The sequence below is a fragment of the Melanerpes formicivorus genome, unplaced genomic scaffold, assembly GCF_026170545.1.
Source record: "Melanerpes formicivorus ecotype bairdi unplaced genomic scaffold, bMelFor1.0.p_v2 SCAF_70, whole genome shotgun sequence".
NCBI lineage: Eukaryota > Metazoa > Chordata > Aves > Piciformes > Picidae > Melanerpes > Melanerpes formicivorus.
Window position 1 is genome coordinate 1,934,528 of NW_027142422.1, and position 21,431 is coordinate 1,955,958.

The following is a 21,431-nucleotide window of genomic DNA, read 5'->3' on the forward strand; positions in this document are numbered from 1 at the left end:
TTAAGAAGTATCCCTCCAGCAGCCATGCATAACAGAGCTTAGCTGTTACACTGCCTGCAGAATCCAGGCTGCAGAGCAGGACTGTAATAGCTGACTTTAAAACCAGAATGGAAGATCTGAATGTATAACAAAATAAAATTGGGGGGGGGAGAAATACCAGAAGTCATTAAAAAACTCAGCAACTGCCAAGTTCAAACCAACTTTCTGCAGGTCATCTGCCTGCCAGATCACACTCTCCAATCCTGCCTACCACCTCCTTCATTTCTTTCAGGAAGGCCTGCCTCATAACAACAAAGAAGGAACCAGCATTTTCAGGCAAACTAGTTCGTCAACCCAAACACCCAGAGGGATTAAACATGGGGTTTACACTGGAACCTGTCTGCTCCATGAAGCCCTTGTAAAATTGGAACAGATACCTAACTGTTACCTAGGAAACAGCAAGTAAAGTCCTGTGCAAACTATCAGGTCATTTAACAACCAGAAAATTAGAAAGGAACAGTGGCTAAGTATATAAATTATTTACTGCAATCTGTAAGACAAACTCAGTCCCCCCAAGTACTTCATATCTTTGAATCAAGCAAAGCCAGATAGGAGCTTTGAAGCTTGGGATTTCATATCAGAAGGAAATTTCAGGTTCTTCTGGAGAAATGCTATGATCTGCCTTCACTGGGACACAAATCTCAGCATTGGTAACAGCGGTGTTTTGAAACATGCAGAAAGCTACAATTTTTGTATGCACCAGCAGAGACCAAAACTTTATAGATATAAAGTACCTTGCACTAGACAATAACATTGTGTAGTGGCATATCCCTTCCTCTCCCTTTGATCCTAGCTCCACTGTGACGTGAAATCTGGGAGCTTTTCTACCACAGTTTCCAAAGAAACAGAAGAGGTCAAGCAATTAAGTTACCTGGAAAGAAATATACTACGTCACCGGGTCCTTATCTGTCTGAGCAAATTTTCTTTCTCCTCCAAGTTTCCACTGTAGTTACTGCTGCAGCCCTAGTGGTATCAGCTGGGAACGCGACCCAAGGAAAAGCTAAGTGGGCTGCTAGCCGCCTCACTGTGTAAAAGAGCTGTGAGCAGGATGGGAGAATGATGTGCTTGACTGATAGCAGCATCTCTGCTCTGGCACTGCCACAAGCACAGCTGTAATCACAGCCAGGTACAATGGAGGGAATCTGGAGGAATAAAGGCTATACCTGCCCCTATGGCACTCTCTAACGTCCAGCCGTGCAGTATTTGTTTTTAAAGACCATCACAGTATCACTTAGGTTGGAAAGGACCTCGAGGATCATCGAGTCCAACCTGGCAGTATCACAGTATCTCTCACTTTGACGTGCTCTGTACCTGAGGGCCACTGGAGCAATCTACCTTTTGTATTTCCTCGCCAAGGCCTTTCTCCCTTTTGTACGACATCCACTTTCAGCCTTAGTATGCGCTCCATAAACATGAAAGGCTACAGTAACTATGGTGTAGGAACCACTGAATCCTAAAAATCTGAAACACCCCTGGTTACTGTGATCAAAGCCAAATCCTTTAGGAAGATTATCTGCACCAGAATCCTGAAAAATCCTGCGACTGGAATACTTTTATACTGCATATTTAAGATAAAGCACGATTTCCCGTTATTGAGAAGGGCTACCTCCAGTTACATTTAACTACAGCGAGAACATTTTAGGAGAGGCTGTTGTGCTTCTTGATCCAGCCAGACAGCTTCGGGCCTGGCAACTAGCTGCCAACGCAACAGTCTACAGATAGACCACAACTCCGAAGCCATTGAAAGACAGATTTATCCAAAAAGTAACATAAAAATGCTCCTAATCAAACACCCACTTAAACAAGACGCACATGCCTTGCAAGCAAGGGTTAAAAGACGCCAAATCCACTCGCGCCCCAGCACCCATCATCGTGTGAAACGTTTGGCAGAGGGGCAGCGCTCAAAACCTGGCGATGATTTCACCGCTTCTCTAAAAATATCGCTGCTGGCGGGGCCGGTGCGCCCGAAGCGGCGCTTACCGCGGAGCGGAGGAGCAGGGGCAGGGCGAGCGCCCTGCACGGCAGCGCAGCGCGGCCCGGCGGTGCCCGGCTCCCTCCGAAGTTCGCCCCCTCGCCACGGCGGCTGATGGTCACTCGTACCGCACGCGCGGAGGCGGCGCGACCCCCCCGGCCCAGTCCTGGCTCCCGCCGCCGCTTCTGCACGTTCAGAACCATTCTGACCAACCTTTCACGCCGCCGCTTCCAGGCGGGCACTGCTCTCGACCAACTGCAGCCGTACCGCGGCGAGAAGCGCCCGCTGCGGGACGCGCTCATTCTGCCCTGGGCAGAAAGACGGCCAGGAGCCACCCCGCGCAGAGCCGCGGGCGCGGCTCCAGCAGGTGCCATGGGCAGCAGGAGCCCACCGCCCCACCCCGACCCCGAGACTTTCACCCCGCTCCGAGGGAAGTTGAGCGCGGTACCGGCGCTCCCCACACCGGGCAGCCCCCGACTCCTTCCTGCCCCCGCCAGGCAGGGCAATGCCTGCAGCCGTGGGACGCCCGCGGGTAGCGAAGCGGCAGTAACAGCAGCAAACACCTACCCGGCAAGCTTCCCAATCTTCACAAAGCTAAACACATCCATCCATGCAGCCGGCTAGCTCTGCCCGTCGCACTCACTCACTCCAGCAGCGGCGGTGGCGGCAGCAGCTCCATGTCGGGAGAAGGTTGCGTCCAGCGGCAGCAACAACCCTTGCAAAGGCAGGAGCGGGTGAAGGCAGAGGCTGCTACCCTCCTCCGGCAGGCAGCTGGGCGTGCAGCATCTCACAACGATCATCTGCGCGCAGCCCTCCCCTTTACTCCCCCCATTCCCCCGCCCCGCTCGCTGCCTGCCTTGCCCCTTCCTGGGGGTAACTCAAGGAACGGGGAGAGCGCTGGCAGCTGCCCGGCAAGGGGGCTGCAGTCAGCCCGGGCCGCCGCGCACCTCTGAGGCTGAGGGGTGGCGGCCGCGCTGCCAGTTATCTCTTTGCAGTATCCCCAAAAGAGGAAGGTGCAGAGGGGCTAAGGAAGGCGGAGGGTGTTGAAGGGGGAATTTCTCCTCCCGCTGGCAATGTCTCCCCCTCCTGTGGGGGAGTGGAGGGCGCAGGCGGCGACGGTCCGGGCGAGCGCCGCCCGCTGGCTCCAGCCCGAGGCGGCGCTGCGGCCGCTGGGAGCGGACCGGACTGGGGAGTCTGGCCGCTTTCCGCCGCGATCCCCCCCGCGCAGGGCTTCGCGGACTTGCGGCAGCGGCAACGGAGGGCTAGGGGTCGAGGCTTGAGGGGGTGCCCTGTCGCGGCACGCTGGCACTCTCCCCGGAGAACGGGAGGCACGCCTGAAAGAGAGAGGAAGGGCAGCCCTGAAGAGTAGGAGGCAGCTTCTCTCCAGGCAGGGAGCAGCACCCTGGGATTTGTAAGGAGAACGTAGCACACAGCCCTCCTCGAAAGCAAAACTTGTGAAAAGCAGAAAACCTTCTTCCCCACCGGCGATCTTCCCTCAAATATCATCCTGCTCCATGCTTCCCTACAGGGTGGGGAAGTGCCTGTTGGCCTTCAGCCCTCGCATTGGGTGCTTATCGATGGGGGAGCGGTGGCAGGCAGCAGGGCTGTTTTCACCATCCTGTGACCTCTACCCACGCCAGAAAAGAAACTTGGAGGACTGCAGCCCTTGTTACAGGAACGTGGAAAAGCCGGTCTGTGGCAAGACTTGTAAAATAATCTTCATCTCACGTCCGGTGGATCCACATCCTGATACAAGAACAGGACAGCACCAGAACAAGAGGACACAGTCTCAAGTTGCGCCAGGGGAGGTTCAGACTCGAAGTGAGGAGGAAGTTCTTCACCGAGCGAGTCATTCGGCATTGGAACGGGTTGCCCAGGGAGGTGGTTGAGTCATCGACCCTGGAGGCGTTCAAGAGGAGATTGGACGTGGCACTTGGTGCCATGGTCTAGTCATGGGGTCTGTGTTGATAGGTTGGACTCGATGATCCTCGAGGTCCTTTCCAACCTAAGTGATACTGTGATACTGTGATACTGTGACAGACACCTGGCCTGACACCCCTGCCCTGCATCAGGCTTCACAAGGGACACTATCCTAAACTGCGGAGCTCCGCTATCCGTAAGCCTCCTGTGAGGGAGCAAGAAGGAAGGCAGGTGAAACTCAAACTCATCTTCACGCAAGCTCTCCGCTGCAATGCAATAATTCTCAGCATGAGAGTGGATTTTCTCCACCTCAGTGTTTTTGTTCACTGAATAGATTGATACGCTCATTACTTCCTGCCTTTACAGGGCTTCATTCTCTTCTGCAGACTTGCACCTGCATTCTCCAACCAACCAAGAACTTCAAAAATGACAGTAGAGCCCAAGAGGTAGACCTCAGGAGCCAGCTGAGAACAATGCACTTTTTTTTTTAAGTATTAAAACCTGTATTGATAAGAGAACCAAAAGAACATGCAGTACAAAACTCACTGTGAACTAAGTTTCAAACTATTCTTTAAAACAATAACAACAAAGAATGATTAATCATCTGTTTACACCGGCAGAACATTGAACTGTCAGCTGAAAAACTCTTGCTGGCCTACCGTGGGTATAAATGGTTTGTGCATATTCTACAGTGCCATGTGAGGTATTTTATGCTAGGGCATGGAAAGGGTTATGTGGTTCCTACCTGTAACTATTTATTTATGTTACAGGAGGGTTATTTAAACTGCAAAGCCTGTGCCTGTATTCACGCTGCTCTACTCATGGGTGAAATTTACAAAGACAACACAGTTTCAGCTGGTTAGAAACTGATTTATTTATAAAACTGTCATTGTTTATTTATAGGCTGAGGAGATAGGCCAAGATCCTACAAAGCTAAGTGAAGCTGATGAAATTATATACCATGTATAACATCAAGCACATATGTTCTGTATCAAACAAAGTTTCTGCCCTGAGCGTTTCATTCTGCAAGGTGTGTCACGTGAGAGCGCTTTAAAATACAGCAGAGCCAGAGAAGTGAAGAGCTGAGGGGTCACTAGAAATTCTGGGGTTTTGGGGTTTTTCAGTGGAAAAGCAAATGTGATCCTAGGACTGATGTATTTACAGTAGAGAGAGATAGGAAAAGCACAAAGCATAGGAGCTGGTCAGAAATGCCATATCCCTCGTGTTGGAGAAGGACCTTTAAGAAGAATAAGCACAGGCGCAGGAAGATACTAAAGCAGTGTTAATGGCAATGAAGAGTCAGTCTGATGACAGGAGGCTGAAAGAGTTTTGCCTATCAGAACAAAGACTCAGAGGTAAAAAACACTAATATATGGGTATGGTAAATAGAGAGCATGTACCCAAAATGGTAGGGCTTTGCAGAAAGTCATTAAAGTTAGAGACAAAGCTGAAATTACCTTCTCTTTCTTTGACATTACAAACAGATAGCTGGAGCATTGCTCTGTCTAGAGCTACTTTTATGTTGTTTTCCTGGGCAGAAGCTGTTGCAACTCTACAAATTTCCAGAGTACTGTGGAGGCACGTTGGAATAGCTGGCTGATGCTATGATACTATGACATCCTAGAGGTCACGGGAGTCTTACTCCCAGATGTGCAGACGTGAACAAAAAGCCTGGACTAGTGTGCCTCTTCCAACTGTGCTAAATGCTGGTAACTTCTTGAAGCTTTGCTGTATGAGAGTCAACCACACATAGGGGAGGAGACTGGGAATGACTTCAGTTCATGGTTCTTTGGTCACAAGGAGTTCTTCTGCCCATTTGCTCTGCCCCAGTAAGATCACATCTGGAGTGTTGTGTCCAATTCTGTCCAGTTCAAGTGGGACAGGGAAATGCTAGAGAGAGTTCAGTGGAGGGCTACAAGGATGATTAAGGGAGTCTTCTGAGGAAGGGCTGAGAGACCTGGGGCTGTTGAATTTAGAGAAAAGAAAACTGAGATCTTACTAATGTTTACAAAAGGTGGGTGTCAAGCAGAAGGGGTCAGTCTCTTTTCAGTAGTGCCCTGTGATAGGATGAGGGGCAGCAGGTACAAACTGTAACACAGGATGTTCCACCTCAACATGAGAAAAAACTTAATTACTTTGAGGGTGACAGAGCACTGCAAGAGGCTGCTGAGGGAGGTTATGGAGTCCTTCCCTTAAGACTTTCAAAACCTACCTGGACATATTACTGTGTAGCCTGGCCTAGGTGATCCTGCTTTGGCAGGGGGGTTGGACTGAATGTTCTCCAGGGGTCCTATCCAAACCCTGCCATTCTGTGGTTCTATGATTCTTTGGGTTCTGATGTCACAGAAACTGGATATAAAACTACATCAGAGCCATAGGAAATTTGCCTACCCAAAGAAGCAAGGTGCTGGGTGTAAGTTCTATTTCAAGACTAGTTGATCTGTGTGGTTTGGTCTAGCTTTGGAGCCAGTCTGTACATTGAAATCATATTTCAGTATGGCATCTTTACTTTTAAGAACATCAACTGGACAGTTGACATATACATTTTGCCTTTTAGATGCCTTTAGCTATCCTCACTAATTACCAAAAGTCAGGGATCCAACCTCACCTCACCAGGCCCTGTCTGTATGATGGACAGACACTTAACTCCCCTAAACCATCACCTAAAAAAAAAGTGGCACGCATTGCCTTTTGCAGGTGCTTTGTTTTCTCTGCCAACTCCAACTCCTGCCTTTGACTAGAGGACTGTCTTACAGCTATCTAAAGCCAGGTGAAATAAAAAGCATTTGAAGGAGACAAAAGTGCATGTAGATAGTGAATGAGAACAGACAACCAAAGACAGCAAAACAACGTGTATTTAGTATCTCAGTAACAAACAGTAATTGAACGTGAAATTCTTACTCCTGAAGCCAGAGTCTGACATCAGTGCCTGGCTGAATGCTTAGCTGGCTTTTTGCAGAGCAGCACAGCAAGTATCACTTCTGCAGGGATGCTTCGTTGCCATTTACTATTACATTTTTATTATTTTTGTCCAGAGTAAATCAAATTCAGACACTTGGTCCTGATGCTTTGTGTGATCAGGGACATCCTAGTGTAGACTGTGGGCCAGTAAAAGCTTTCATTCCATATCATATGGCAGTTCCTTATGCACTTACAGTGAATCCCTTGGTCTTCTTTTGCAACACTCCTTGTTCTACAGGAAATAACAGACACATGTAATGCTCACAGGAATGGTATGTTCTCTTACCTTTAAAATCAATTACATCATTGTAAAGGCTTTTTGTTTGTTTGTTTGTTTTTAAGCTTTAGTTGTTTTGGTCCTAGGGAAACTCTTATGAGGGTGCAATGTAAATAACTTTATGAGGGATGTGGAGAAACATTTAGTTTTGTGTTCCTGGGTTTTGGGAGGGTTTCATTTTTCCTTCTGAGGCAATGAATACTCACCAGAAGAATATGCTTTGGGCTTTCCTGATTTCTACACAGCACAAACTTTCAGCCCTGCAGCTGGACCAGTACTGTCTCTTTTATTACCTGAGGATGAGCAGAATATGAGCCTAGCTAATTTGGATGAAGACAGATAGGATCTTAAACCAAAGACATCCTGGAAATGGATGAGGTCTAGTTACCATTTTAGTACTTCTGGAGGTCTCACAAGTTTTCTCCTCTCATGTAGCTTAAAAAAATATCTACTGTTTTTTAAGGCTAGTCAAGGGGGGTTTCATTATTTGGAATCTGAAAAAAAGAGCCTTGAGAGTGCTTTATCCTACTTTCAGAGTGGTTTTAAATGCATCAAGCTGGAATGATATTTTACCCCTTAAGACAACAGTTGAGGATTCCACCATTTTTATGCAGTGCTTGGTGGTATTACTCATATCCAAATGGCAACAGCGTTGAGAGGAATGGGATAATAAGATCCATTGAGTAATGAGGTGTTCATACATAGCTGGTGATGCGAAGTTTCGAAGGCAGATATTCTGTCATTGTGATCTGGTACTTACTGAACACTCTTGCTAAAGATAGTTGCTTATGACTGTCTCATGGAGTAAGTTCTGCAGTACTTTGAGCTGCTTGCATTTTAAACTGATACTTTTTTTTCTCAGCCTCGAATCCATTTCTTTATCCTGGTACTTACTAGTCCATATAAAAACATTATAACTGTTACAGATTTTCTCTGTTCCCAACATTCACAGCAGTACCAAGAAATCCTTCTGCTTACCTTAAATCTACACACCCTGCTTCTACATGTCATTTTTGGCACCTTTATCAAATAGGGGTTTGTCAGGCGTCCTTTTTATTGACCCATGCAGCCTGTTAAGCACGAAATGTGTTCCATTGTGTTGTATAATTTAGTGTGGTGGGTATGACAAGCCACATGCAAATGCAAAATCAAATCATAGATGGTTGAAAACTTAAATAGCAAGTAGGATTTTCTTTCTTGCCAGTCAGGAAACAAATCAATCTAGGAGCCTAAAGGAAACTGGATTGCGTGAAACAAAATAAGCAAGGATATTACAACTGGCACAACAATTGTGATGAAGCCAGACATACACAGTCAAACGTGTACAAGAAGGTTGCTTAAAAAGACAGCTTACCAAAAATACTGGTCTCTGCTGTGGACTGAAAAGCCTGACAACATACAGAACTTGTGACATTACAGTCTCAAGCTGTGCCAGGGGAAGTTTAGGCTCAAGGTGAGGAGAAAGTTCTTCATTGAGAGAGTCCTTAGCTATTGGAATGTGCTGCCCAGGGAGGTGGTGGAGTCACCATCCCTGGAGGTGTTCAAGAGGGGACTGGATGTGGCACTCGGTGCCATGGTTTAGTCATGAGGTCTGTGGTGGCAGGATGGACTTGGTGATCTTTAAGGTCTCTTCCAACCTTGGTGATTGTGTGATTCTGTAATGTTTTAGTACGTTGCAATAGGCAGGTGAGATGAAGGCAAGGAATGGGACCTTAGGCAACCTAAAGATGTTCTGCCTCAGCAGAACTAATCCATTAGTTATGTTAAAACACACTAGTCTTTATAAAAAGTGGATTTGCCATTCTCTAATGGGTATGTATGAAACATTCCAAGCAGGATATGGAGAGAGCAGAGTTATCTACAGGGGCTCTTTTACTGACAAAAGACCCAGATAAAGAAAACATTTAAAACACATGATCAGCCCTATCCAAGGCATCACTTAATCTGAAATGTAACTTGAAATAACTGGAAAGTTAAACAGGCTTTTAAAGTGTTGTTTGCATAAATATGATTTGTAAAATCACAAGATGAATCAGACAAACTGAATGCAAAATGTTATGTGCAGGCAAGTGGGCTTAAAATTATTTACAATAAAGGAAAATTTGAGGTTAAAGTAAAGCCTCCCCCGCCGTGTCTCAGGATCATTCTGAAGTCTAACATCATTACTTTTTTTCATGCTCTAACCAACCATGGAGCTGGGGTTGCTTAGCCTGGAGAAGAGGAGGCTCAGAGGAAGCCTTATTGCTGTCTAACTACCTGAAGGGAGGTTGTAGCCAGGAGGGGGTTGGTCTCTTCCCCCAGGCAACCAGCACCAGAACAAGAGGACACAGTCTCGAGCTGAGCCAGGGGAGGTTTAGGCTGGATGTTAGGAAGAAGTTCTTCATAGAAAGAGAGATTGGCCATTGGAATGTGCTGCCCAGGGAGGTGGTGGAGTCACCATCACTGGAGGTGTTTAGGAAGAGACTGGATGAGGCACTTGGTGCCATGGTTTAGTTGATTTGATGGTGTTGGCTGATAGGTTGGACTTGATGACCTCAGAGGTCTCTTCCAACCTGGTTAATTCTATTCTATTCTATTCTATTCTATTCTATTCTATTCTATTCTATTCTATTCTATTCTATTCTATTCTATTCTATTCTATTCCATTCCATTCCAATTCTATTCTACTCTATTCTACTCTATTCTATTCTACTCTATTGTCTGCAGACTGAACAAACTTTTTTGACGACTTCAGAGCAAATGAGCAAAGCAGACACTTGAAAAGTACAATATTATATTAAATTAAACCCCAAAGGACTAACACTGAAGCATTCAGTACTCCTCTTCCAGTATTATTTACTGTGTTACTCAGTTATGACTGAAATTATCAAACATGTGTTGAGTTTTACAAATTGGAGTCATATCCTATCTTTTATTAAGATGTGACTGAAACAAACCAAGGACAAGTCGGTTATATTAGAGACACATTGGTGTAGGCAGCCTTTATCTTCGTTTGTAGTCTGAAGTTTAAAATCCTCATAAGTATTTTTAAGTTATGAATCGTTTTTGCCAGTACCAGAATGTGATTTCAGTTACAGCTTAGAAGTTGTCCACTTCTCTGTCTATGAACACAGAGCAGAACATGAAACCCATCATGAAACAGGAGACCCTATCAGACTAGAGCATGAAGCTCAAGGAACACCGAGAACTTTTGTCCTGTGTGGATTTTCCCAGGAAATCTCCACAACCATCTCAGCTGAGGGAGAAGGAAAGCAATTTCCTAAGAGCAAAGCAGCTTACACTCAGAGAAGCAAATTAAAAAGGCAAATTTTCACAATGAATAGAAGCTTCACAGACGCAGTGTTTGTGTCTGGGTGCCAAAACCTAGTTTTCTCAGTCCATATTTAGACACTTGCAGATAGGTGGCCTACTTGCCAGTAATACTAAACATACACAAATGAAAAGGAAATTGCTACTTGCTTCTGAAAACAAAGCAGCTTATACAAAATGTCCTGAGTATCTGCAGGGCCAAACTCCAGCATGGAGTTCTGCAGTTGCCAGAAGGTGTTTTTAAACATCGCACACCCCATATTTTGTCCACTCAAATGTGTGTGTGTGGGGGGGTTGATTTTCCTGGCTTTAATAAATCTACACTCATTAATTGTATGTGAGGTCTCAGGCAGAGGATAATTACTGTTAGGTTAGGCAGGTCATGGCACACTGCAGCCGCTCTCCCTGACCACAGCAGCAACAGAACTGCCGCTCTGTGTGGATCTGGGTTTGTTCTCAGCGTAGCTATGTGTATTCAAGGTGTGTACAGGCAAGTATATCATGTGGCTTGCATTAAGAATGCTGTTTCTTCCAGACAGAAGAGGAGACTGCAAATCTGTCTGTAGAATAAACTACAGTAAGGTAGTAGTTACCTGTTCGGCATACTGAGTGGCGTGCTAAGGAGTCTTGCGTGCTCAAGGTGCTTCTGTTTATTCAAGTGACCCCTGAGGGGATGGTCAGGACTCATTGAGGATTTTGATTTTGTTCAGGCTATGTAGTGCTTCTAGGAGAAAAACTAAGGCTGTAATGTGGCTTGACAATAACTACTGGATAAAGAATCGTCATGGGATTTTGGTACATGGAAAGATCAGGGGGAGCTGCAAAGCTGAAAGGGACAGTAGCATGCCACAAGGCTCACAGAATTCTCTCAGGAAAGCATGTGCAGTTTTTAGAAAGGCACTGCAGTTGATGAAAGAGTTTCTGTAAATACAGTGCAATTAGGAAGCTACTTACTTACCTCATTGTACAAACCTAATGCTTTCTGATAGGAGGAAATAGAAAGCTAACCTCAAAATGCCCATCAGCAAGTGCCTCGTCACATGGCTGAGTAATCTGCACGTGAAGGCACTTATGCCATGTTTCTGCTAACAGAAATCTGTTGGCTCTGATCATTAAGAAACATAGAAGAGAGTGTTTCACAGTCTTCTTCAGCTACCAGCTCCAGCCTGGGTGAAAGTTAAGGACCTGTATTTTCTCTATAGTCATTATCTCAGACCTTAGCTTACCCTTAGCCCTTTGCAATACTCTACATCCTGCAGTTGAAAGCAAGGAGGTCAGCTGCAGAGCATTCCCTAAGGGAGGCCATTTCAGCCTAGATCATGCACCTTGTTCACACAAATGGACCTACTCACCTTCAGGAGTCAAGAGGGAGTCAAAGAACCAATGGACGGCATAAGAGCCATCAGTCTGTGCACATCAGCTTACAGGGCAGAGGCATTTTAGAGCACAATGCAAGATCACTTTCTTTGTGCTCCCTAGTAGAAACAGTCTTTAGAATTCTCTGACATTTAATCATCTGCCTCATATCACTCCTTTCCAGGGGAGCTATTTTGGTGCTGTGTGGGGGTTGTTACAGAAGTGGTTGCTTAATTCTGATCTAAATTTTGTGGTGTGCACCCAGATCTTCTACTGATAAGCATTTGACATCCAAATGCAATAATAAAGGCATTCTGTTTCATGAAAGAGAAGTGACACACTTACCAGGTATCCTTAGCTCTTGCAAAAAGAAGCCTAGCACAATTGCCAGGAAGCATATGGGAAAAAATGGTCATACATCATTACACAAATACCCACTGCCTGCCCTATCTCTTTAGCTTCAGGAGTTTGAGGTGAGCGGATTTTCAGTAGGGTGCAGGGAATCAGGACTTGTTCCATGTGAATGGCAGGCATTGGCATTCTGAAATCACTGCTGGCCTCATGAAATGGCTGAGGTTCAGAACTATTTTGAAGCTGAGCAGTCAGAAAAGTATCAGTGAAACTGCCAAGAAGCTTGCTGCTTCATGCAGCAAGGAACACAGATCTAAATGAGATTTTTTTTCGTTTTTTCTTGCAGAGGAGCAGTGAGGAAGGGGGTGGGGAAAGGAGCTGCTCAGTTTGTTTTCCCTGAGATACACCGTGGCTGTAGATTTGAATTAATCCAAGGAGTGCTTCATGAGTGGTTTTAAGATGATATAAATGTTCTGTTAAAGGCTTCTTGTGCTCCTCTTCTGAGATTAGTACAACTGTGTGTTTACAATGTGCCAATAGCATTATTTTTCCCTGGGTGATTCTTTCAAAGTTAGGTTAGTGCATGCCTGCAGTAGGCTCAGAAATGGAAGCCTGTGTGAATTAAAATTGAATCTTAAAGCCAGCTTTGTAGAAGGGAGACAAAAGAAAACATAGAGATAAATCAGATTTTCCACAGACTTCTTCCAAGTCCAGTGTGTTATGAAAGGTAGTCCATGACTGCACCTAACTTGACATCTTTCTGAAGAGCAGTAAATTCTGCACTGTCTGCACTAGTCCTCGAGAAATTCTCCCCTTCTCCTCCAAAGCATGCCGGGCTGCTTTCTCATCCTCACTGTATCCTTTCAAACCATGCATGAGCTCCAGCCCCCCAGGTATGGCTTTCTTGCTCACTCCATCCTGCAGTCTCTGGATCTCTCTCTTTTTGAGAACTTTCAGTAGCCCTAAGAGGAGCAACAATCTCCCTTTCCTCCAGGAGAGCTTTTTGTCTTAAAGAGAACACAATACATGCTTAGGAGAAATAAGCAGGATGCTCATGAAATTCCAAGTCTGCTCCAGCCTTTGAGTACCAAGTGTCATACTTCCAGGCTGTCTACCACATTACATTGATTTATAGGGAAGGGCAAAAAGTAAAGACCTCTAATAGCATTGCTAATACTTCAGCTTTATAAGCAGAGGTACTGAGGAAACCTGGGCTGTCAGCAATTGGTATGCTGGATTGGACTCCAGATGCAGTATCCCTTCTCTTGCAGTTCCAATGTTATGTTTCAAGGGAATCCCATAATAGCAAGTGGGGAACAGTCTGCAGGCACACATTAAAACACATGCCAGTCTCATCTGGCAGCCTGAACAACGATGGACTTCAACTTCCAAGCACAAGGCTTAATACCCTTGGCAAATGATGTATTGCATTTAACTGTAATTCTGTGCAATCTCGATTCTCTTGTATTTAAGAGAGTTGTGCCACCAGGGTTTGTTCATTGATTTCTTTGTGTGTCTGTCAACACTTGCACTTTGAACTTAAGAAGAGACATGTTACATAAAGTGCATAGTGCAAAGCTGCTCACACTCGTTCCAAGTCCATCTACAGAGATGCGTGGGCAGACAGACTTCCTCAGTGTAGGCTTCTGGTAGTAAACAAGAGTATTAGCTTTGGGAGACTTCTGTTGGTGTATTTTGATGAAAAGATACAAAGGCCAGGGGTAGCATCAATGTCACATTCATGCCATGTTCATGCCATACATTTGGGTTCATCCCACTCTTCACTTTCCACAGGAGACATAAGCTACAAAAATCTGCTCCTGGTTGATCTCCTGCAGTTTTTGTTGGGCTGCTTGGTAATGATACTCATAAGGTAGAGGAGCAGACACAAATTCTATTATTAGCAGCCTGCTAGTATCTTTCCCCTGTCTCTTGCATTAAATGCACTACAGAAATTCTCACTGAAATCCCAGGTTTGGCCCAATCAGTGGGAAAACTGAAAGACCTTCATGCTGGTTAGTTGAGAAATCACTGAGGGCTATTAGCCCAGCCATGCCGATACAGCTTAAAGCACTCATGACAGAATGAGTAATGATGGAAAGGAATAATGATGAAGCTGATCTCCACAGTGTCCTCCACAACAAATCATTGGTGCAGAAGAACAGCTGATCATATTTTTTGGTTTGCATCTACTCCCACAAAGCGGAAAAAGTAATAACTAGTAGTTGCCAACAGGGATTGAAGGCAGAAGTAAGCTCTGATGATCACCCACAGTATAGGTAAATATAGATAGTGTAGTCCAAAGACACAAGCCAGTGGCTTGTTTGTTTATGCAGCATTTCAGAGACATTTAGAGAACAACATGAAGAAACAACTGTAAGATTTGAAAAGAATTTTAAAGTATATATACTCTAGTGCCTCTCTCTACAACATAGTTGCCTAGTTACAGAGTCCTTGGGATGACAGGGAAAATAGTATTCATACAAATGTAAAGCCCCCCCAGAATATCAACAAGAGCTCACCTCTGTATCAGGGCAATGCAGACATGTAGTGTGACATCTCACAGTTTGCCAGAACTAGACATAAGCATTTTACAGAGTTTAACACCCTGTTTGAGATACAGTATCCATTTCTAGTTCTAGGTTGTTCAGATCAAATCCTCCACCTGGGTCACAACAACCCCCATGGTAAGCTAGGGACTTGGGGATGTGTGGTTGGAAAGCTGTGACTCAGAGAGGGACCTGAGGGCATTGGTTGACAGTTGACTGGTATGAGTCAGCAGTGTGCCCAGGTGGCCAAGAAAGCCAATGGCCTCCCAGCTTGTATTAGAAACACTGGCCAGCAGGAAGGGGAGGTGATCGTTCCCCTGTACTCGGCACTGGTGAGGCCACACCTCAGGTGTTGTGTTCGGTTCTGGACCCCTCACTACAAGAAGGACATTGAGGTGCTGGAGCGTGCCCAGAGAAGGGCAGTGAGGCTCGGGAAGGACTTGGAACACATGATCTACAAGGAGCATCTGAGGGAGCTCGGGTTGTGGAGTCTGGAGAAGAGGAGGCTGAGGGGAGAGCTCATTGTTCTCTACAACTACCTGAAGGGAGGTTCGAGCAAGGAGGGGGCAGCCTCTTCTCCTTTGTGTCAAGTGACAAGACTAGTGGAAATGGTTTCAAGCTGTGCCAGGGGAGTTCTAGGCTGGATATTAGGAAATATTTCTTTACAGAGAGGGTTATCAAACATTGGAATGGTCTGCCCAGGGCAGCTTTTGAGGTGCTGAGGATGTTGTAGTATAATACACACAATTATGCTGTTATTCTAGAACTGATTTTAGGACTCCAGTAATTCAGTCTGCAGATGCTATGAGTGTGTGTGCAGTCTAAATTAATGGCATGTCTGATCTACACAAGGCTCACCAGCAGTGAGAATGTAGACTTAATAATGTAAATTGTTTTAAACTTCTAAAAATGCCATTTACAATTTTCCTGTCCCCTCTACACCCCCACTGCTTTTCATCTATGTCTGTGCACAACCAACTTCCCACCCCGCTCATGGACTCCTCCTAGCCAGATTTCAGGCCAGTATGGAGAGCAGATACACCACTGACTGCAGTGATGGATGAGATCCTCTTGCCCCTTTGAAGATCTCTCTGTCTTTTTACCACATTCAAAATATTCACCACACTGAGTAGTTATTTTACCTTGAGGAAGTTAATGGTAAAGTGCCGAGCTGGAAAACATTCCCTGCACAAAATGTAATCAGGAGACTGATGGCCTGCTTTGTCTTACTCACTGAAGATAGGAAGACCTTCCAGGTTCTACATCAATCACTCTTTCTTTTTAATATCCATGTGAAGGCACTGGGGAAAATTATGAGACATCATCTAAAATGTCAGCAGCATGGATCACTTTCTGTTCCAATGGATGCTAAGTCTCTTATCCTGTAAAAGTTAAGCTCTGGTAGGTCACAAGTTAGGATGAAAGCTGATTGAATCCATGGGTGATGCCACAGAAGATTCACAGGACACATTACTTTTCCTACTCTCTTTAGATAAAATTCCTTCCCTTGTTCCCTACCAGACCTTCTTTAGGAACCTCTAACTGCTGATATTTGCATGATTTCCTGCTCATTAATGTCTACCACTCCTGAGGATGAAGATGGTCCTTGAGAATCAACCACCTCTCCCTGATCTCTGTTTTCTCCAGGGACATACTGCATGGCATTCTTCTGAGCAGAGCTATGTAAAAAAGACCACCAAAGCCTGCTCTGCAGAAGTCCAGGGTTTTAATCCTACCTTTTGCCTTGTTCCCTCCTCTCAGCCTCCTGAACGCTGGTCATTGATAGGCATTAGAGCCAAGGTTGCTCCCAGCCTTCACACCCCTAGCTGGCCCCTCCTGGTCTGTAAGTATGACAAGAGTAATGCACCTCCTGTCACTGGCTTCTCAGTCAGATGTCATCAGTGCACACCAGAAGGTACCAGCATGGTTCAAGGCTCCCATGAGGACCAGGACCTGTGAACATAAGGCTTTTTCCATTTGTCCAAAGAAGACCTCATCCACCTGTTCCTGACCAGGAAGTCTGCATCAGACATCCAAACATCATCCATGGCCCTCAGCAATCTCATCTCTCATCCCACAGCTGAGGCCCATGCATCTGTGCTGCTGTCTCACATGCAGCATAATTCACCCTTCTCATCATCCTTTCCAAAAAGCCTGTATCCCTCCATCACAACACTCCAGTTGTGTTAATCCCACCACATCTCTGTGATGCAAATGAGATCACAGCCCTGCATTTGCATGCACAGCTCTAATTCCTCCTATTTGTTCCCTGTGCTGCAGGCATTAGTGTACAAGCACTCCAGACTAGAGGCACCCAGCTGTGCCTGTTTCCCAGGAAGAGTGTAAGAGCTTCCCCCATAGTGCTGCAGGGAGCACAATAAGGATGGGAAGAGAGGAATATTAAGAATATATCACATCACAGCTCCCTTTTTTGCTGCCAGGGGACTCTACTTGCAACACTAACTAAATAATGTTGTGAGCTGGGACTTCTCCTGTATGCCTCACAAATTCTGCACACAGGCTGATAAAAATGCTCTTTTATCTCTGAGTGACAGAAAGTCTAAATTGCTACTCATGGATAACAAACGTGGTCACAGTGGCCTCAGACTCCATGATCTTCAGGTTCATTTTAAGCCAGGTTTCCTAGGGATACGTCACCAACTTGCCAGGGAGCTCACCGCTAGTTAAAAATGCAGAAGCCATTTTGGGGAGACAACTGGAGACATCTATTGTCCTGTTGAGTCCTGGCTGATACCTCTTGTAGAAGTTTCTTATGTTATACCCCATGGACAGATCACTACCATGAGCCACAGTATACATCATCAAAGGAGCAAGACCCCCCTCAGCATTTCCATGTCATACTACAACAACCCAATTGTCAAAAGCAAGAGTTAAATATCTGAAAGCTCTACATCCTGAAACCACTGTATTCTGTGCTTGCTGGCCTGAGAGCAAGGATATCCCCTTATTCCAACAATCCATAAGTCACAGCAGCTAGTATTACCTAGAAGATATTTTCTTTCTCTTAGCTCTTAATCTTGCATACACACATCAAAGGGCAACAGGGATGGAGATACAGAAATGTTCCAACAACATCACAGGGAGGCATAGATCCTGCTGTCAGAGTAATTCTGGCTTTGGGAGGCATCTGGCTTGGCAGCACCTACTCTAGATCTAGAAGGAGAGGCAGAGGGGAGACACCATCCAGAGAACCTAATGCAATAAATGCATATGGAAACAAAAAGTCAGTGTGCCCATGTCACATGCCTCTCATCTGTACAAGTTTATGGTTTTCCTGCAAAAGTAAACCTGAGCTTATGTTTAGAACAGCCTGACAGAATCCAGCCAGGTTTAATTCCCAAATCTGCTGATGCTTTCTTCTTCAACATAGTATCTTACTGCTTCAGCAAGATGCAATTCTCAGGTGAACTGGTACTTATCACTAATGCTGATGTCTCAACATCCATGATGTGAAGCATTGCTTTAGAATGCTTGCAGTTCCAAACTTTGGAAAAGTTCACATGACACAGTTTATCCAAGAAAGGATGAAATCTGTGTATAGAATAAAGAGATTTAAATGTGAGATAAAATATCTCTTCCTTTTACTCTTTTCTCCTTCCTCAGCAAGACATGAAGCTTGAGAAGTACTTAGCAACACCGTATCACCGTAACAAGCGAATGTATTTAAGTATATGAACAGGGTACTGGTGAGTGCTGCACAATCCAAGCTACTACTAAACCATTCTTCCAATGTCTGAGCAATTATCTTTCCAAAAGGATACAGAAATGGAAATGAAGTTCTTTAATTGCTGGCAACTCATTCCTCAGTGGTTGCTTTCATTGTCATTTTAAAATGTGAGGAATCATCCACTACACCTCCTTCCACGTGAAGATGATGCCATATTACCTGAAAACAGCTGGATTGCTTTTTTTCAGGGCTAGGTATAAACAGTAATCAGAGACACTGGGTAAATGTCAAGTCATGTGACTTGAGCTTGCCAAACCTTACATGTCAAGTTCCTCGAGGTTCTGCACCTATTCAACACATGAAGTAAGAGCAAGTGTCTCCTGCAGGTGCCTGCAGTGAGCACCCATTTTAGCAGGGGATAAATTACCCTTTGAAAGTTCCTATCCACGTTGACTGTAGCAAATGTAAATGATTAATTTACAGAGACTTAAATTACTGGAGACTTAGTCCATAGAGGCAGTAAGTTGAGAGGTGAATTTTATTTGTAAATTACATCTGTGTTAAAGTCTTACTCTCTTTTAGTGAGACAGCTCTGCAGCATTTGTCCTACTTCATTACAGTGTAGCTTAAAGGTAAGGAGTCAGAGATGCCTGGAATAGTGCAAACATAAGTAAATCAAAGGATTGTGCAGAGTGAAGACACAGGGGAAAAGCACGGCCAAAAAGCTTCCTCACAGGTGTCAATTAGCTGGTTAATCAGGAAAGAGAATGGATGCTGACTTTCATGGGAAAATCTAGTAATAGTGCCTTGGAAAATGGTGAATAGACCTTTCAGCTGACTGGAGAACCAGGGAGCAGAGAGAGGAAACACTAAACGTGGGTGGTTTAAGGAGACTGGAAAGTAGTTGTGTAGTCTTGTGATTAATTTTTTTCTGAATGTGTTTGTTTAAACTGTGATGAAAAAAACCACAAACCCTTAATAAACCCAGCGTGAGGACTGTTCCTTAAACACTAATCACATACAAACAAATTGAGTAGCTATTGTAACCCCCTTAGAAATGGTTAAACATGTGCTAAAAATGGGGATTATTATGCTGGCTCTGCAGTAGGTTTAGGATTAAAGTAATCTGTTTTATTTCTGGAAACAATGTGGCCCCTCTTCTTCTTGTGGCCACGTTAGGAAGAGAAGCGAGCTGTTATGCAAACAGACTACAGGGAGTTGCTGCCGTTCCCCAGGGAGGCTTGGCACATCCTGGTGTCAGGCTTGACTGGACAGACACAAAGGAAAGGCAGGCTTGAAAGGGTTGCATTATGGAGTTAATCTCATGCTGGCTCTAAAACTAACATGTCTGAGAGAAAGGGTCACAACAAAGGAATGATACGGAGAATAGGGTGAGGAGCAGGAAGTGAGTGAGGTATCATCATTCAGTGGGCAATCTGACCTGACACATGCAATTGTGTGGGGTAGACAGTATCTGACTTACTTCATGCTGTACATTAGGTGTATGTTTTCATCAAGGAGCAGAGCAGAGCTCCTGGTATGAATAATGGGAAATGTCTCCAACAATCTTTGCTCATCTCCCTGGTAGCTCATAGTTTTGCATCACCGTAAATTCTGTGAGCGCTGTGTCTACCACTGCTACTCTCAATGTCTTGTCTCTAGGGGGAATAGCTGGGTTTTTCCTCACAGCATCAGTATCATCAATGGTGAATGAGTCTCAAGAAGCTGAAATTTCATTTCAGTTTGTATAAATGCCCTAACATTTAGATGATCCTTTGACTCATACACGAACTGGAAATGTCTGAACCTGAGCTGAAAATGTGACAAGTACAGTGGGTTTCATGAGCCTTCAAACACTTTGCTTTGAGTTACACCTGAAAGTAGACAAAGCAATGTCCTTGTAGTATTCTGGCGTTTCCAGTAGGGGGTAAAGGAAAGGCTTGAAAGCTCAGTCTAGTTTCCATAAGAATAAAGTCCATCTTACCATATGCAGGATTACAAGATGAGCAAGGTTGTATTAAAAGAAATAATAAAGTGAGATTTTATATCATGGGAGGTGGGGGGGAAGGATATGTTGTCTAAAAGTAGCTCAATGGGTGAAAATTACCTTGTCTAATTACAGACTTCTAAAAGTTAAATATCTAAGTCTACCCTTCCTTTATACTTAATAGACTCATCCTCAGAAGACCATTTTCTGACCTGTCTTAGATGCCTATTTTAGGATGAGATGAATGGCTCTCTGGAGATCTCAGTTTCTCTCTATTGAAAGGAGCTGAGGGTAACAGCATTTTCAAACCCCTGAAGCTGTGAAGTAGAATATAAAGAAGTTTTACTCAGCCCACGTGGAAGAGAATGACAGTGGTTCCTGGTGTGTGCAGGGATCAAGGGCAGGAGCTCTGGGAAGCAGAGTTCCACTTCGGTTTTGCATTGTTTGGTTCTTTTATGAGTTTGTTACTGGTAAGACTGAAAGGAACACAGGTAGCAATTTCTTCCACGTTGGCTTCAAAATCACTTTAAAACATTTATTTGTGTTCCAGTCTAAACATTTGTTCCTTTTCCTTTTATTTTTGTTTTATCACATTATTCCTGGAGCTTCTAGCAGCAGTCTGTGAATTCAGGAGTGGCAGTCGGATGATGAAGTGCAATCGGATCACGTCAATAGAGTTTCAGGGGTTTTAATACCTCTGAACCTTTCAGAACAGCTCTGCTGACTACGTGCCCTACATCATATGTTTTGTAACTCTTAGAGAGTTGTACAGCTTTTATGAGCTTCTCTTCTCATCTGTAGTAGTTCATTTTTTTCAGCAATGCAGCCACTCCACGAAGCTTTCCCTCTCTCCTCCCTGATGTTTACTTACTTGGAGCTCTAAATGGACAATATATATATTCATAAGCCAGTCACAGCTTTGTGGTGTTACCCAAAATCCAGTAGGGCCCCAAAACTGGAGTTACATTGTACTGGGAACTGCCAAACTCCAGTTTTTCAGTTGGATACAGGGTGTTGGTTGC

At 44.7% G+C, this 21,431-nt stretch overlaps 1 protein-coding gene across 2 annotated transcripts in view; it reads right to left on the reverse strand.

Moving 5' to 3' along the window:
- The window catches only part of FRMPD4 (FERM and PDZ domain containing 4), a 286,650-nt gene that overhangs the window by 250,088 nt on the left and 15,131 nt on the right, over positions 1-21,431 (reverse strand). Inside the window, exon 1 of one of the 2 annotated variants that reach the window (XM_068163130.1) lies at positions 2,579-2,800. The exons of the other annotated variant lie outside the window; for it this stretch is intronic. Coding sequence (XP_068019231.1) covers positions 2,579-2,619 — 41 coding nt within the window. The 5' untranslated portion in view covers positions 2,620-2,800. Of the gene's footprint in view, positions 1-2,578; positions 2,801-21,431 lie in introns of those variants that run through there. 2 annotated transcript variants of the gene reach the window in all.